General features: G+C 37.7%; 1 protein-coding gene across 3 annotated transcripts in view; it reads left to right on the top strand.

Moving 5' to 3' along the window:
- PLEKHA8 (pleckstrin homology domain containing A8) overlaps positions 1–18,490 on the top strand; it is an 87,143-nt gene that overhangs the window by 49,989 nt on the left and 18,664 nt on the right. Inside the window, exons 10-14 of one of the 3 annotated variants that reach the window (XM_022584249.2) lie at positions 4,256–4,314; positions 4,508–4,570; positions 4,699–4,829; positions 5,484–5,554; positions 14,294–14,355. In XM_022584249.2, coding sequence (XP_022439957.1) covers positions 4,256–4,314; positions 4,508–4,570; positions 4,699–4,829; positions 5,484–5,554; positions 14,294–14,355 — 386 coding nt within the window. The remainder of the gene's footprint in view (positions 1–4,255; positions 4,315–4,507; positions 4,571–4,698; positions 4,830–5,483; positions 5,555–14,293; positions 14,356–18,490) is intronic. The other 2 variants (XM_022584259.2, XM_022584264.2) reach the window with 2 other exon arrangements.

Raw genomic sequence — 18,490 nt, 5'->3', positions numbered from 1 at the left:
CTTAAATTCATAGTCTCTAGAACCTGTTTCACTGCAGTTATTTTGTAGTAGAAATATGCTGAACTATGTGTGCAGTGAGATGACCCTTCTTATCTACCTCTTCATATCACTAGGCACATATAGTTAAAACTGTGCGACCTTAAGCATTATTACATATTTCCATTTCATTTCTAATTATGATTAATATTGATCTTAGAGTTGTGTAATGAAAAAAGGGAATTCTGTTTTCTAGAAATCTTACTTAAGAGCAAAAGTGAAAGTAGTTGAGGAACAGATCTTCAAATCTGTTGGTACTATGAAAAAACATTTTACCAGCTAAAACTTTTTTCAGATTAAAAAGATATATATATATAACTTTATTTAAGTTTAAATTACATTTACTTTTTATAGAGCCAGTAGTACCAGGAATTGCTAATGTGTTGAAATTTGCTATATAACCCACTTAACTCTGTATCTCTTTTTTAAATCAAGGTATATCTTGCATAGAACTTAACTGTTATAATTCAGTGAGTTTTGACAAATGCATCTACCTATGTAATCCACACCTCTATCAAGGCAGAGAATGTGTTCATCACCCCAGAATGTTCCCTATGCCAGCCAGTCCACAACCTGTCACCCAGCCCAAGGCAACCATACTGATTTCTGTCACCATAGATTAGTTTTGCGTGTTCTAAAATTTCACATAAGTGGAATCATGTTACGTACTCTTGCATTATTACACTCTTGATAGTATAATGTTTTCACCTTTGTTGTTACATGTATTAGTAGCTCATCCCTTTCTACTGCTGAATAGTATTCTATTAAGTGACTATATCCCATTTGTTTATTCATTCTCCTACTGATAAACATTTGGGTAGTTTCTTGTTTGGCGCTATTATAAGTGAAATTGCTCTGAACGTTTTTGTGTCTGTGGGCACATGTTTTCATTACTGAGCAAACGCCTAGGGGTGGGATTGCTGATTCATAGGGTTTATACCTGTAATTTCATAAAGAGTGGTTGTGCCGTTGTGTACTTCCAAGAGCAAAATATGAATATTCTGGTTGCTTCACATCCTCACTAGCACTTGATGGTGTCAGTATTTTTGGTTTTAGCCATTTCTGTGAGTGTTTGGTGGTATCTTGTGGGTTTAATTTGTATTTCTCTGGTGACTAATGATGTTGAGCACTTTTTCATATGGTTATCGACCATTGCTATCTCTTCCATTGTGAAGTCTGTTCAAATCTTCAACCTATTTTTAAAAGTTGGTTAATTTTCTTTTTATTATTGAATTGAAAGAGTTCTTTGTATGTTCTGAATAACATTTCATTTTAGACATACTCATTATGAATATTTTCCCCCAGACTATGACTTGTTCATTTCTTTTCTTAATGATGCCTTTTGAAGAGCAGGGTTTTAAATTTTCATTAAATCCAATTTATCTATGTTTTATTCTTTTATAGTTAGTGCTTTCAGTATCCTAAAAGATCTTTGCTTATCCCCAAGGTCATGAAGATAGTCTTCTGTGTTGTCTTCTACACTTTTTATTTTTGATTTTAAGTTTACATCTGTGATCCATCTTGGAATCAGTTTTTTATGTGGTGTGAGGTAAGGGTTGAGATTCCTTCTTTCTTTTTTTTTTTCCTTTATCTGGTTGTTCAAGAACCATTTGTTGAAAAAGTATCTTTTTTCCCTTTTATATCACCTTGGCAGCGCTTTGAAAACCAGTTGACCCTATAAGTGTGGGTCTATTTCTGGACTCTCTTTTGTTTCAACCGTCTGGTTTTTTTCCTCATCCTAGTATTATAGTATCTTAATTACTGTGTAAGGCTTGAAATCAGATAATATATTCTTCCAGTTTTGTTCTTCTTTTTCAAGATGTTTTGGCAATTCTAGGTCCTTTGCATGTCCATATAAATTTTAGCTGTTAAAATGAATGTCAGTATTATGACATAGTATGAGTGTGTCTCATGTTTGGTAATTGCAATCATTGTTGCTTTTGTTGTGGTCATCCATTTACAATGCTTGGTGTCAGTTTATTTATCTCTTGTAAAAATAAAATACAGTGTGTGGGGCGGCGGGGGAAGAATCATGGGCCATGCATGCTTCCCATTACTTTAAGGGAAAAAGCAAAGCTGCCCATCCCACTAATTCAACCCCAGAGAGGAAGAAGAGCCCTGATACAGATCAAAGAGAAAAACTAAGACCATATCCAGGGGTCAGTGTACTAGAGTGGACCTTTCCAAAGATGTGTGGAGGGTATCAAAGTTCCCATACTCCTTCCACGACTCCTCTTCACTCTCCTGGATAGGATAAGCAAGGACAAAGTGGAGCCCACAGAGTAGGGTGGCATGCAGGTGGCTTCCACATGGTCCAGTTGGCCAAAGAAAGGAGAGTCTGTATACACACTGGGACTAGAGGTTAAAGGGGATTATTTTTTCCTGTAGGATTCCTGGGACCATACATTCTTTGATAAGCATGTATGACAGTAGGAGGCAGGATAGAATAGCAGTCTGATGGGAGAGCTACAAGGTAACTCCAATTCCACCCTACACAGTAGTTATGGCCAGTAATACAAGTTATCCCTCTTATCATGAAGATGCCAGGAGTCTTAAGTCTTAAACCTGAAAGTCAGAGAAATCATAAATATTTCTCTGTATAAATAAAAATAAATCTCATTACATATATCCCAAACATACACAGAAACAGAAAACGACTATGATTTAGGAATAAAAAAAGGAGTAAGATAGTAAAATGCAGTATTCTGATAAATGTACTGGTTTTCTGTACTAAGCCAGTAAACCACTCAAAACTTAGTGAGAGTAAGTAAAACATAAGTACTACCAACTGATTTTTTTGAATAGATAGAGGCATTTCTGAATAAGACATACTGTATTATATAAGACACAAAAGAGAGCTTATTCTATGTGTCCCATTGTGATTTTTTTTTGAAGTAATGAATCTTGAAAACCTTTCAATAAACATATATGATTTTCTTACTATTTCTTTAAAAAAAAAAATCCTGTTGGGATCTTGATTAGGATTACATTGAATCTGTAAACCAGTTAGTAGGAAATTGACATCTTAAACAACATTGAGTCTTCTAATCCATGAATGTGCTGTATCTCTCATTTACTTAGGTCTTCTTTATTTTCACAACATTTTGTATCGTGTAAAGGTCTTACACATCTTTTGTTAGGAATAACTTTTAGAATTTTATGTTTTTTTATGCTATCATGAAAAGTATTTCATTTTCCAGTTGTTTATTAATAGCATATAGATACAATTGACTTCTACATTGAGTTGTTTTTTACAATCATGAATGAGTTAATTTATAAAATATATTTTTCTGTGTTTATTGAAATTATCATGTTTTTTTCTTGTATTCAATGTAATAAATTACATTGTTTGGATGAATTTAAGCCTGCTATCTTGCTGTCTGTTTCTACCATCTTGCTACTCATTGTCTGTTTGTCTCGTGTGTTCTTCCTTGTTTACTCCTTTCTTGATTTCCACCCAATTAATCAATTATTTTTTTGTATTCTGTTTTATTTCCTCTTTTAGCTTTTTAGCTACCTATCTTTGTTCCTGCCTTTCTTTTGGATGAGTCAAGTATTTTTTAGAATTTTATTATATTTTCTCTTTTGGCTTTTTGGCTATACCCCTTTGTGTTACTATTTTTAGTTGCTCTTATCCAACAAAAATATTCAGACTACATATATAATTTTAAATTTTCTGGCAAGAATATTAAAATTGTAAAGCTAAACAGATAAAACTAATTTTAATAATGTATTTTATCTAACTTGGTATATACAATATATCATCTGAACATGGAATCAATATAAAAGAATCATTACTGAGATATTTGGCATTCTTTTTTTGGTACTAAGTCTTTGAAATCTGGTATATATTTATACTTACGGCATATTTCAGTTTGGAATCGGTACATTCCAAGGGCTCAATAGCCACACATCTACTGGCTACCGTATTGGACAGTGCAGCCCTAAGGATTACAATGCGCATTCTAAACTTATAAGGTTATCCTCACCTGCCCTTAGGCCCTTATTATAGTTATTCACTTCAGAGCAGTGAAGTAGAAAAAAGCAATGACAGTGTGGCAGGAACCTTTGAAGCTTATGTTTAGAAAATGATTTAAAAGCAAAAAATAAAAGTTTGGCGGGGGGTGGGGGGGACCTGTTAAATTCATTGCTACTATAAAAAATATTTTCCACTTGAAAAAATTGCTTTTTCAAAGATGTTTTCAATCTTTTCTTCTAGACAAACTTGGCCCTACAGTGTTTGCTCCTGTTAAAATGGATCTAGTTGGAAATATTAAGGTGAATATACTGGCTTGTCTCCGTGGAGACTGTATATTTGGAGGGAGTAGTTGCATGAAATCTCATTCAGAAACAAATGATTGTTGAGTTTTATACTCGGGATGAAAAGTATAGGCCAGCTGTAAGAACCTTTCTCAGAGGAAAAAATACTTTAAAAACAGTACTTTAAAACCCTAAAACTATTTAATTCTAGCCTAAGCCTAACAAGAATCCTCAAACAAATAAAACAGATTACTTGGAAAGCATAAGGACGAAGGTAAGAGAGGCTTAATTCATTTTGATTTCTTAGAGGCCTGGTTGACAAACTTAGGTCTCAACAGTAAACTGACTTGCTTGATAGCCTTAGCACTTTTAACTTAGGTTATTTCCCTGCTTCTCCTGCAGAAAGTAAATCAGAAGTATATAACCAACAAAGAGGAGTTTACCACACTGCAGAAAATAGTGCTGCACGAAGTGGAGGCCGACGTAGCCCAGGTTAGGAACTCAGCTACAGAAGCCCTCCTGTGGCTGAAGAGGTGAGGCAACTGGGGTGGGGCAGCAGTTGAAATCCAGCTTAGTTGAAATGTTACCCCTACCAAAAAAAATTGTTATGCAAAAGAGGCTGCTTCTGAGTGAAAGCTGTAACCCATGTATAGCCTTTTCTAGAAGGCCTGAAGAATAGAATATCGACTTTTTTTTGCCTCTGTCTTGATAGTGATAAACATTGTTAATATTAATAGAATATATAAGATGGGAATCATAAAGGACAGTAAAGCCGATTGGTTTGTCTTTAAGTCAGTGGATCACAAACTGCACTGGCATCAGATTCACCTGGAGGGCTTATTAAAAAACACAGATTGCTCCACCCAAAACCCAATTTCTGATTCAGTAAGTCTGGAGGGGAGCTCCAGAATTTGCATTTCTAACAAGTTCCCAGGTGATGCTGAAGCTGCTGGTCCTGGGACCACATTTTGAAAACCACTGTGTAGGTATTTCAGATAAGAAGCGTCTAGAGCAAGCTAAAGGGAAATCACAGGGAAGAGACTTAGAAAGGACTGCCATGTGACTTGACTTGTTTATTGCTGTGCCCAAGATACTACTGAAAAAGAAGCTGATGTCTGCCATTTATTCATACCCATTCAACATAAGTGAACTTTGAAAATAATATTTCTTCCTCTTTTTTGTTTTAGAGGTCTCAAATTTTTGAAGGGATTTTTGACGGAAGTGAAAAATGGAGAAAAGGACATCCAGACAGCCCTGAGTAAGTGTTATTTACATTTTGGTTGATTAATTGAATAGGATGTGGAATGGAGACCCCTGGAAGAGGAGATAGGGTGTGCTTTTCAAGATCTGATTTTGGTATTTTTCTATTTCATTATTATTAATTGTTTCTTATATGCTTTGTTAAAAAAGAACTCGAGACAGTGACCTGGTAGTCTAGATCTAACTTATTAAAAATCAGTATCTCTTAAAGAAGAGCTAAATTAATAGAGAGCCATCTTTTAATCTTAATAGGAAAACCTAATATTTTTAAGAAGTCAGTTCTTCCTAAATGAATCTTGAGATAACTGTGTAGTTTTCTAAAATCTGTATCCAGAGGGAAGCTAGTTTTGGAGACCATGAAAGGGAGGGTGTGGGGAACCCTAGGATTTGCTCTGAAGTAAGATGAAGGGCTGGTCATCATCTTGTATTCCTCAAGTGCCCTATGTGCCCCATTTTTGTGGTGGTAGTTGAGACTCGGATGAAGGCCTTGGTCAAAGGAGATCGTCCGACATCTCCAGCATCTTGATGCAGTGACTGGAACATTGTAGGTACTTAATAAACATTGGGTGGGTGGGTGGATAGATGGATGGATCAATGCACCTATCGGACCACTTTTGGAAAACATTGAAGACTTGGAAGCATCCTCATAGTGCCACTAACAGACTGGCTAAACTCTCAATCTTGGTCTCTAGGAAATCCTTCCAGGATGGGCATTGAGGTGAGCAGATGGGAGTGAGATTTCCATATTACTTTGAAGCCCTGTATTATTATGATGTAGAGAAGCACATGGTCAGGCTCTAGGCAGTCATCATTATAAATAATGAAATGAATGAGTTAGATACTTCTGCTGGGGAGGAGGAGCCAGTGTTCACACAGCATTTTATCAATGTCAGGGGTGAGTTCTTCCTTTTGTTAGTCCTCCCTTTGGGTCATGAATCTTGAGGGATCCTGCCCCTGTGTGATTTTCCCAGGCCTCCCTGTATAGAAACTTGCTGATGTGCCATGAAACAATAAAAGCTGATATTTCTGCAACACTGTATAAAAAATTTAGACAACCTAGTCCTCACATCAGTCCATTTTTACAGGTTAGGTAACTGAAATTCTGAAAGATCAAAAGACACGCTAAGACCACAGAGGATCTGAAGCAGGGTCATTTTGGGATCCTCAGCTGTAAGGTCCTCATTTCTCCCACAGAAGGTCTTCTCCACCATCCCTGAGCTACCTGCATTTTGGGGTTTCTCATACATCCTTGAATTTCCAGGACTGTCTCAGTTATATCCTCCCCTAAGTGTCCTGATTTCAGTATTAAAAATATATTCACCATGACTATTAGGACTCCCTAACCAGTCTCTATCAAACTTGATGACTTTGTGGAGTGATTAAGATCATGGGCTTTCTGGATAGGTGCCCTTAGGCAATTTACTTAACCTTTGTGTGCCTCAGTTTCCTCATCTGTAAAATGGGAATGATGACTTGATTTCCCTAATAAGATTGTTGTAAAGATTAAATAGTTTTATGCATGTGAAAAGATTAGAAATTTGGTACATAATAAGCACTTAATAGAGGTTAGCTTCTATTGTTGTTTATATTCTCATCATCATGACATATACAAAGTTGATAACCTACCAGAAAATGGGACTTATTTGTCCCAAATCACAAATGGAAAGTAACCAAGCTCAGCTGCCAAGCCTGAAATTTCTCTCCAGACTGACTTCTTAGTATGGAAGTTTCACACTGGTAGGAAGACTCCACCACCTGCAGGAAATGCAGAAGATATGGGATTCAGCACTGTGTGCGTGGTGGACTCCACACGTCACAGGATGCTACTGCTTTCTGATGGCTGGCTGTGTGAGGGCAAGTGGGGAATGCTAATCTCATTACCCCTCTGCTGGAGCTGGGATAGAGGAGAACCCAGCTGCTTACCGGACACAGCAAGTGAAAAGAAAAGCTTTGCCCCTTGGAGGTGGAGAGACAGTTGAGGATATACCCTTTCTTCCCTGCCCCCATCCCTAATTCTGCCCCCTTTCCTCCCCTATCTTTTACTTGGTTTGAAAGCTGGGCCTAGAGATGTTGACTTTATGAAGAGAGAGGAGACTTGAAGGGCAAATGCTGCTTCAAAACTGAAATAATCACAGCCAATCTCAGCTTTTCCTTCCTTTTCTTCCCCGCCGGACTGTTTTCAGTGGAAAGGAAAAGGGACCATACATTTGAGATTTTCATCCTTGATGCTCAGGATTATTTCAGAGGTCTTCATGATTTAAATCACCTTTGCTTACCGGGATCCCTAGTTTCCTGCTGCTGTGCAATGTGGAGAGAGAAAGCTCCCCTAACCAGCCCCCTTCCCTCTAAACACAGACACAACAAGTTCTGTGCAAGCAAATAAGAGAGATTTATGAGAAATGTTTACACATTAACTATGCAGAACCCACAGGCTGCTTGTTGCCTATTTCTTCTGGATTGCTGGCTTCTTTTTTCTCATTTTGAAATCACAGGCTTTATAAGCAGAACTGATATTTTGTCTAAAATGAGATAGTTTAGGTATGTAAGTAAAAGAGCGGGTATGTGCAATTTATATGCCACATATAGGCAAATTAGCTTGCATTTTTTATTCTGAAATTGAATTTGAGTTATTGTAATAACAGCTACCATTTATAGAGCACCCAGTGTTGGCATAACACTAGGTTCTCCATAAACATTTTATTTAATCTTCTGAGTACTCCCAGCAAGTAAACTGAGGTTTAGAGAGGATAAGTACTTTCCCTAGGGTCTCAGATCTAGATCAGTGGTTCTCAGAGTGGTCCAAGGACAGCAACATCTTCATCACCTGGAGACTTATTAGAAATGCAGACTACTGGGTCCCACCTGACACCTGCTGACTCAGAAACTCCCGAGGTGGGGCCCAGCAAATGCGTGTGTTCACAAGTCATGCAAGTGATTCTAATCCATGCTCAAGTGTGAGACCCATTCATCTAGAGCTGAGATGTTGAAGCTCACCTGTCACTAGGCTACATTTGGTTATTTGGGAATTTTGACTGCATCTAAGTGATTATTAAATAAGCAGGAATAAAAGTACTGAAATTAGTTACCCATAGCATCAGTTAATTTTGCCTCCTTTTCATGATAATTGGCTGGTTACCCAATGGCTGAAAACTTTTCTTAACCTAGGAACAGCAAGACAATTAGTAGGGATAAAATAAGGATAAACCTTGGATGACACTCCCAAATTTGAAAACACTGCTTAAGAAAGGTTTTGAGGTAACTGCTCATAATTTTGGATAGTCTTAGTGGCTTTGAAAATGGGAGATGATATGTAACAGTCCTAAATGACACAACGGAAGCCTTGACATCTATTAACTCTCTGGAAAATGCATGTATAGTCATTGTATTGCTGCAGTTCTGTGACCTAGAATGAGTTTTCAGCAATCGGAAGGAGGCCTTGGGCTTTATACTGCCCCCTTTTGCCTTTGAGCCATCACCTGAATTCCCCATAATGATGATCAGAGTGGAATATTTTGGGTGGTCTCATGCCAAGAGCTGCTCTGAACTCTAGTGTCCTCTGACATTCTCTAGAGATCACTCTAAGGAAAGAGTTGGGTACACAAGGCAAGTGTGTTTAATGGTCCACCCTGTAGCTGAGCCCCTCCATTCACAGATGCCACATCAAGAAGAGGCTTTGGAAAGCATCTTTGTAGGTGAAATGAAGAAAAGTTGCTCTGCCATTTCATGCACCATTGTACTAAATATTATGTGTTCTGCACTATTCCCTCAGTGGGATAGCATATTGCCACATCCCTCACCTCGGAATGATTCCGTAAATGTCAGGTAAACATTAACCTAACCAAGATCTGGAGCACAGAATAGGAGAAAAAAAAAAGGTAGAGGAGGCTCACTTACGCATTTAATATGAAAGGCTTTCACAAACAAGGAGAGCTATATGAGAGAGATGAAGTTAGAACTCATAATCAGATATTTGACATCAAACCATAACTTGACTAATTATTCTGAAAGTACCAGGGAATGTGAATCAAGTCATGCCCTTTCCAGAACTGTTAACAGCATGTGCTTCTAATGGCAGAATTGGCTTACAGTACAAGTTTTCTTCTCGATGGTGCCTGAAGGTAACAAAGGATATCTCTGGGTACTTGTTCCATCTCTGTCAACTGGTTATTGAGTTGGCTTTTCTCCATACAATTCATTTTGCCCAAAGCTTAGTCACTGTAAAGAACTTGGGGGTACTTTCCTAGTAGTAGGTTTTTTTAAATTATATCAAATATTTATCATTCGACCAAATATGTAAATACAGTACCATCTACTACCTCATAACCCCATTACTTCCAGAGAAGATCTTCATCCAGAATTTGTAGTTTATCGTTATATAATGAATGTTTTTATACTTTTACTATATATTTATGTGTCCACAAACAGTATCTAGTAATGTATTGCATGTTTTAAACTCATGTACATGGTGTCACATTATACACATTCTTCCTTTTTCACTCAGTATTTTCAGATTTATTCACTGCTTATTTACTTTCAAACCTTTCTTTGTTCGTGATTCTTGCCTAAGGACTTCCTAGTTTAGCTCATTTGCAGAGCTGAGATGATTGTCACTTCCTGAGCTCAGTGAATGATTGATTTCACCTTTTCTGGCTTTGCTTGTCTACTTCTCAAGCTGTCTCCTAAGACTTAGATTTGCATTTCTCCTTTGCCCTCTCTACAACCCAAAGTAACTTTGCAAATTCTCACTAATTATAGATTTACAATAGAGAAACACTCTCATATATTCTGTTCCTGGACAGAATAGCTATCCACCAACAGTAATGGAAAGGTAGTTCTTGTTCAGATGCTATGATAGGCTGAGGCATAATCTCTAAATACCTCATAGAAAGTTTTTGACTAACCATTAAAGAAGTCAAATCTGCATCTTTATGAATAGAATAAGGTTCCAATTTTTTCAAGATATGGCTGGGAAAAGGCACGTTTTTCATTTTCATTATTTTGTTTTATCACAAAGAATAAACATTAGTTTTGTCAAAATGGTTTAATGTGACAAGAATGCCCCAAGTTCTCATTGCTTTTAGCTTTGTGACCTTAGACAGGTAACTCTCTCTCTGGGTCTTCTATTTTTTCATCTGTAAGAGGAAGAGAATTGGGCAAGGTGATTGTCAACACTTCCTACTTAGAAATTTTGACTCAGTTTCTAAGGAACTGACAGATTTCAGAGAACTGGGAGAAGGGAATCATTTATGTCTTTCAGAGGCCAAAAATACTTCCAGATTATAGAACATGCATCATGATAATGAATGGGTATTATAGTGAAGATTAATGTATTTCATTATCTAATCTTCTCTGGGTAACCAAAATAGGTCAATGCTTAGACTTCATCCTAATTTAATGCAGCCTCACATGGCAGGGATATTTGCAGCCCTCGAAGTCAGCTAAAGACTTGGGGCAAGTCCTTTTCATTTATGAGTTTTATTTTTTTTGTTGGTTTTCAATTGTGGAGGTGGTCTTCCTAGGCCTGAGTCAGGACCTAGCCTAAATTCTCTGCCTCCCTCTTCTCCCATTAGACTTACTGGCCCACATTTTGCCCAGTGGGACTCTTCTCTGGCAAGATGCAGGCACAGCAAGGAACAACCGCCTTCTCTAGAAGGGCTGGGGGGAGACACAGATCGTGTTGCTGTACAAACACTCTCCCTTCCTTAGACCAGGCTGCTCCTCTTACTTGGACTCACAGCATCCTTGTTTTCTTCCTGTCCCATAGAAGGGAGCATGGAGAAGGGTTTCTGGGCTTTTTTGAGTGGTTGACTTCACAGGCAAAGTGTAGGAAAGGTATAAGGCCCCTGAGGTTGGAGTAGCACTGGATCCAGAGCCCTTATAAACAGGCAGTTTGTCTGCCAGGTGAACTCTGGAGCCGAAGGCTCAGGGACCAGGACAGTGGTCAGCTGCATTTGCTGCATACCGTAAAGAAATACTGATCTCCTTTTACTTCCCTACCACAATTCCAAATCAGAATGATGGTGACTGTTAGTAGAAGAAAATAATACTGTCTGTATAGGAAAAAAGACTTAAGAGAATATACCTCCAGAATGCCCTCTGTGGTTACCTCTGGGAGGCATGATTATAGGTTTCTTTAGTTATTCCCTTTTTGCATTTTCCTGAACATTATTTGTGAAATCAGAAAAAAAGCAGTAAGTGTTATTTTAAACTACCACTGTGCCTCAGGTGGCAAGTTTAGAATCCTTGACACGGCATAAAAAAGGCCCTCACGGTTTGGCCCCAGCCCCAGTGATCTGCAGCCCTACTGGACTGTTCCCCCTTCATGCCACCATCTCTCACAACTCCATGTAGCTTTCTCTGTCTGCAGCCCCAGGTACCACCCTACTCTCTGCCCTACCCAGCCTTTGAGACTCCTTTGGAGAATTCTTTCTGTGCCCTTGCTCCCAGGCTGGATTCATCTCTCTTTCTTTTCCTGTAGCACTGGATAGAGATCTCTGTTATAGCAGTAGGCAATTTGCATAACGATGATTTGTTAAAGGCTGGCTCTCTTATAAACCCATGAACTTCCTGAGGGCAAGGGACTGAGTTTAAATCACCCAGTGATCCCTGCTGCCTTGCACTTAGTAAGGGGCAGTGGCAGACTCGCACTAAATTCTTGCTGAATGGAGCAGCTGTTCCATCACAGATGTCTACGAGCAGATTGTAATGGCACTACATTTCATCTACTGATGTTTAATGGCATTTAATACCTTACATGGATTAGGATCACAAGAAAGAAAGTGTTCCCACTATACCTCTGTGACTCACCTCAGGATGTTTTCCATGGACTGTACACCTTCTTACCAGCCCAGATGGCTCCTTAGACGGTTAGAAATTTGACTGTCTTACTGATTTACTGCAGAGGCTGTGCCTAGTATTTCCTGCCCATCTGCACCTATATGCTAGCAACCCTTTCTTCACTAAGGTCTTAGATACCCTCTAAAATGTCCCTGATAACATCTGTCCCCTTAGAGAATCAGATAGGTTTTAAGTGTGGCTTACATTGAAGACTTGTATCTTTGACACTGTCTTAGCCTACAGACTGTCCTGCTAAGAGAAAGATTGAATTTAATCTTGAGTTCTCCTTTAGGCTCTTTCTAAGAGCCCTTTGTGCCCTTGAATTGATTGACTTTTATCATTTCTGCTTTCGCTTCACCACACTGGATGCTGGCATTTCAACCCATTCCTAAAACTTCGGATAGCCAGCGAAATCTGCTGTTAGAATTCAAACGTACAGTCTTCTTTTATACAAAATATAATGTATTTTATGCAAACTTGAATTATGTAAAATTGATACATGGTATGCTAAAAGTATTAATAAAGCCTCACCCAAATTTTAAAAATAGAAATTGACAAGAATTACATCATTTCAAAGCTAGAGAGCTTGAATAAATTGTAAAGTGTTCAAGCTACAGCCACGTGGCAGTGCTGTTTTGCCCAGTAAAATGCAAATACCTGATGTTCTTTGGCAGTATTCTGTGAACCACACTGCTTTTTACTGCATAGGAGCCTGTGGTTGTGGATTTGGTGTCTTTTTTTTTTGTTATTTTAACATCTGCTCTTGTTATAATTTAAAATGTCTTTATATCCTATTACAGTGTCGCCCAAGCATTGATTAAATGGTTGATGGTGGTGCTTGTACTAGTGTTGAAACTAGCCCATGAAAATAAATAAGTTTGGAATAAAATTTAGATGTGGTAAAACATGATAAAGAAGGTCAAACAACCCCTGTGATACTCTGTGCTGTAATTTAGGAGTGTGAGGACTCTGTAGACCACTGGAGATGATGCTGAGAAAATAAAATGGAGCATTGAAATAAAAATGCACTGTGGTGATGTAGAGCTGTGCCCTCCTGAGAGCGCATTTATTCCTGTGGAAAAATCAGTTTTGAATTTTGCATATATTGAATTATTCAAAGCCTTCAGGAACACATCCCTTGCATAAAATACAGTCATCTTGTTCTCGAGATTTTTTTTTGGTAATTAAAATTATTATATAGCAGTTTTTAAATCTCCTTTTAAAAAACTCACTGGGACAAAAATAATAGGTTTTTATCTTTAAAGTCTAGAATGTGAATGACTTTTATCAATAGGCCTCACCATTTACTTTATACCTACCTTAATAACTTCAAGCTGTTCTTTCCATAATAGTTTTAAAGGTTTCTAGCTTTAAAACTGTATATCCAGGGTCATAGGGACATCTAGGACAAGCATTTGACATCCCAGAATAGAATGTTAGAATTGAAGAGAACCTTAGAGTTCATTTTACAAAGAGGGAAACAGATGGTTAGAGAGGTCAGCTAAGGGACTGGCTCAGGATCACACAACATTTCAAAGAACTGCATTTTTATATTTTTATAGTGTATTTTAAATTGTATTTAGTTTCTATATTACAGTATCTTTTCCTCCCTCTTTACTTCCTTATATGTATTGAATTTTCCAACCATGATAATAAGCTGAAGTTGAGATATGACAGAGGGTAAGAGTGGAAATACCAATTTTTCTTTAAAAAATAATCTCTGTAGGCATTTTTCCTACTCAAGACTTTTGGGGTACATAGTCTCATAATTCAGCTTTTTTTTAATCAGTTTCTAATACCAATAGGAATGTGCTACTACATACATTAGAAAGGACATGATACAAATAGCACATCAAATTCTGATGAAATTGTTCCTCATGGAGTTTTTCTTCTTTTCAAGATAATGCATATGGTAAAACATTACGGCAACACCATGGCTGGGTAGTTCGAGGGGTTTTTGCGGTAAGTAATCCTTCTGCCTCCTAATGTTCTGATGGTCACAGCAAGGTGTTTTGTTTTGCTTTGTGTGTGTGGTGTTTCTGTTTGTTTTTGAGAATAAGAACGAAATATTGCTTATTTCACTTAAGTCTATAGGTCTTTGTTGTATGGAAATGTTGGCAATAAAAAGTAAGAAAAGACTATTAGAATGTGCTTCACCTTATCTAGTTCCAGTGACCCTGAGAAGATTTGTCTCAGAAGTGGTTGCCTTCCGATGTGGTAGTAAAGAGTGTCAGTGTAGAGATAGGCCGGAAGCTGTCAAATGTTCACCATTGAGGGGAAACCAGTGGTGGTTTCAAGCCCATAGCTCCCTCTGCTGCCTGTTAAAGTCAATCCTGTTAATTCTCAGATTTTAGTCAGGTTTTTTTCCCCTAAATTGAATTTTGTCTTGAATATTAACTGACCTGGATTGCCAGTGGCTAGGACTAGAAATATCTTCTTACCCAGTTATTTTCTTTATGGAGGTGTTTGTATTCATATGTTTGGGCTCCTGTTAGCTACCGCTCCTTCCTTCCTTGCATGACCTAGGAAGAGCACACACCTGAGAATCATAGTCCCCCGGACAAATCACTTAGCCTGCTTTGTAAAATAGAAGGAGAAGATGGCCCCTTTATGTCAGCAGTAATACTCTGTTATTCTCGCATCTGGGGAGAGGTCAGCCTTAGTCAGGTGCAGCCATGAAAAGGCGGAGTCTCATGTAGTGGTACAGTAGGAAATGTCATAGAATATGAGTGTTGTTTGGAAGGTCGGGGGATTAAAAGTACCCTTGCAGATGATGGTCTTTTACTAATTTAGAGCATGGGAGACATCATTTGCCTAAGGTGAGAACTGTTCAGGTCATGATTTACTAGGAGGCAGGTAAAGAAAGTGGGAAGAATTTACCATGGAAGAAATCAAATTTTAGTGAAAATGAAACATTTTTGAAAGCCTAGAGATGACTAGCTCTATGTCCTACTGTTCACTGGAATAGGAGCCAGACCAGTTGCAGCCACTGACTGCTCACACTTACCTTCAGTACATGTTTAATCACATAATAATAGTTACCATTTGGCTGTTGGACACTTACTGTGTATCAGGCACTGTGCCCGGTACTTCTGTGTTCACTATCTTTGGTAATCCTCAGGATTAACTCCCACTATTTTACAAGTTCAGAACTGTTTGTTCCAGTCCCAGAGTGAGGCAGTGGCAGAGTCCAGGTCTAAACCCAGATCTGCTGTCTCCGAGGCTGGTGCTCATCCCACACATCACAGCTCTCCACAGTGAAGACAGAATAAATGAGAAACTGCTAGTGAGAAACTAGGCAAAGGATGCTGCTGCATTCATCAGTCTCCCTGAGTAAATACTGTGATTGCCTACAGGTACCTTGGTGAGGGGACAGAGCATAAAAACACTGAGTTCCCGAGTTCCCTTGGTGAGGGGACAGAGCATAAAAACACTGAGTTCCCGAGTTCCCTTGGTGAGGGGACAGAGCATAAAAACACTGAGCTGCACCATTTATAAGAAACATAAATGTGGTTTGGGGTTGTTTTATTTTTCCAGTATAGAGGGCAGAGTTTAATCCTGAAATATTATTGATGATCCGAGATGTTGCCAACAAGAATGAAGCTACAGCACAAAATTTATCATAAGCATGAGTCTTTAAAAGAACATTTTAACTCACAGGATTTTTCCCAATATATAGTAATTTAGACTCATTGTAAAAAAAAATTTTTTTTTAATTATGGAAGAATAGAAAGGGTAAAAATTAAAATTGTCCATAATCTCACCACTCTATAATAAGGATTTTTAACATTTTTGTGTTTTACCTTCTTAGCTCTTATTTTCATATACTTTTACATATTCTCTTCAATATGGTTCTATTTCATTTCATATATTTATATAAATATCTACTTATAGATACTTATATTTTTATATTTACATGTTTATTTTATGTGTATAATTACCTTTATTTTGTATACCTACTCTGTATATACATATAAATTTTTTTGACGTTTAGCTGGTTGTATAATTTTGTATTCTTTTTCTCCACTTTTTAATTTTTTATATTTTCTAGTTTTATTGAGAAATAATTGACAGGCATTACTGTATGTTTAAGGTGCACAGCATGATGGTTTGATTTACATGCATTGTGAAATGCTTACCACAATAGCTTCAGCTAACATCCATCTTCTCATATAGATACAATTCAAAAAAAAGAAAGGAAAAAATTTTTCTCCTTGTGATGTGAACTCTTAGAATTTACTCTTGGAACAAGTTTGCTGTGTATCCAACAGGAGTGTTAGCCGTAGTCTTCCCCACTTATTTTTAGGGACTGCATAATATTTCCCTAGTATGGAGGTACCATAATGTATTTGCCCAAATCTCTGTGTTGGAAATTTCAGCTGCTTCTAAATTTGTTTTTACAGACAGAACAGCATCTGTTTTTATGCATTTTTGACTAAAACTGTTATTTCCTCAAAATACGTTCCTAGAAGTAGAATTGCTATGTCTAATACCAAGAAACTACAGCCACAACTTAGAATTGGAGCACTTACCATGCACTAGATGTTGTTTTAAGTGCTTTACTTACATAAAGTTATTAATCTCATAACTCTGAGGTAGGTTCTCTTATTTTCCCTGCTCATAGACAAAGAAACCGGAAACACATAGAGGTGAGGTAATACACCCAAAGTTACAGAGTAAGAACATTTTGAAGCCTTGATATTATTGCCAATAGTTTTTCAAGTTGCTGGTTTTTAAGAAAATAGATTATGTTGAGCATTTGGCAACAGCCTTTTCAATAGAGGAGCTACCTTTCAGTGTCTCTCCTGTTATTCTCTAAGTCATCCCTACTTTGGAAAGTTTATTGAGTTTTCTAATGTGCTAATTAAACTTATCAGGGGCAAATTCATTTAACTAATCCTGGTTGCTCAGGGAAATGGCTTTTACGCTCAAGGAATTTGACTTATTTACCAGACAAAGAGTGAACTTTTATCTTCAAACAGTTACCGTCTGTGGAACTGATGGCCAGTCTAGGCTCTGCCTCTTTCTGTGGCTCCGTTTTGGCTTCATCTTCAGTTGAGTTCTGTTATTGTTTCCCAGATAGACTCGGCTGCATTACAGTCCACTAGGCGTCTTTGAGAGATCTGTAGTCCTGGGTTCCACTCTGGAGAAACTTTAAAAATTTTTTCTTTTACTTAAATATATATACACAGAGTTTTGTTTTGTTTTTTAATCACAGAGTCCAAAAAGGTTATAACAAAAAAATAGCAGTTTGTTCCATACTTCTCAGGCTCACTAAAAGAGGCTGCCACTTTCAACTGCTTTGACTGTTTCTTCCAATACCTCTGTAATTCTAAAACTATTTACTGTTCTTTGTGGACTTACCAGTGTTAATCACTGTTGATTTCTGTTATAGGTTAGAAATTAGCTCTCTTAGACCTTACTGTCACTACCTCACCTCCCCTGCCTCCACCTTCCCTATATAATTATATCACAAGGTAACATTATGATGATGAGCCAGAATTCTGTGATTTTTTTCGTTCTTTCTTACATGAGGTTTACATTTTTCCCCGTACCATCAGATTTCTCAGATCACCATCATTCTGAACTCACGAATGTATCAGATTACCTGTATTTTTTTTCTTGGAGTGTGCCCTTCCAGCACTTTCTAAACTCTTCTTCCAGTCTAAATTGTTGTACTGCTATTGCCCTAGGACTTTTCTTCACAGGTTTTCCTATATTGCATCCCCACCTCACCCTAATTCCATTTCCCAAGTCCTATGACTTCCTATTTCTTGATCCAATCCCTTTTTTTGATGGTATCCAAACTCTAGTAACTTCCTAAGAAAGGGTGCAAGGGAGGTAAATTTTTGAGTTCCTGGAACTATCTTTATTCTGCCCCTTTCTTCCTAGAGTGTTGCTTTGGCTGGTGTAGAATTCTAGGTTAATAGTAATTTTCTCTCAGTACTCTGAAGGCATTCCTCTGATGTCCTCCAGCTTCCAGTGTTACTGTTGTAAAATCTAATGTGCCACTGTGTATAAACTGTTCCTCACCTCCTTCTAGATGCTTTTAGGATCTGTTCTTTATGCCCACATTCTAAAATTTCACCGTGTTCTC

Source organism: Delphinapterus leucas, chromosome 9, assembly GCF_059928025.1.
Source record: "Delphinapterus leucas isolate spDelLeu-1000000601 "Yukka" chromosome 9, BTC_Dleu_Yukka2, whole genome shotgun sequence".
Taxonomy (NCBI): Eukaryota; Metazoa; Chordata; class Mammalia; order Artiodactyla; family Monodontidae; genus Delphinapterus; species Delphinapterus leucas.
This window is presented reverse-complemented; position numbering and strand designations above follow the sequence as displayed.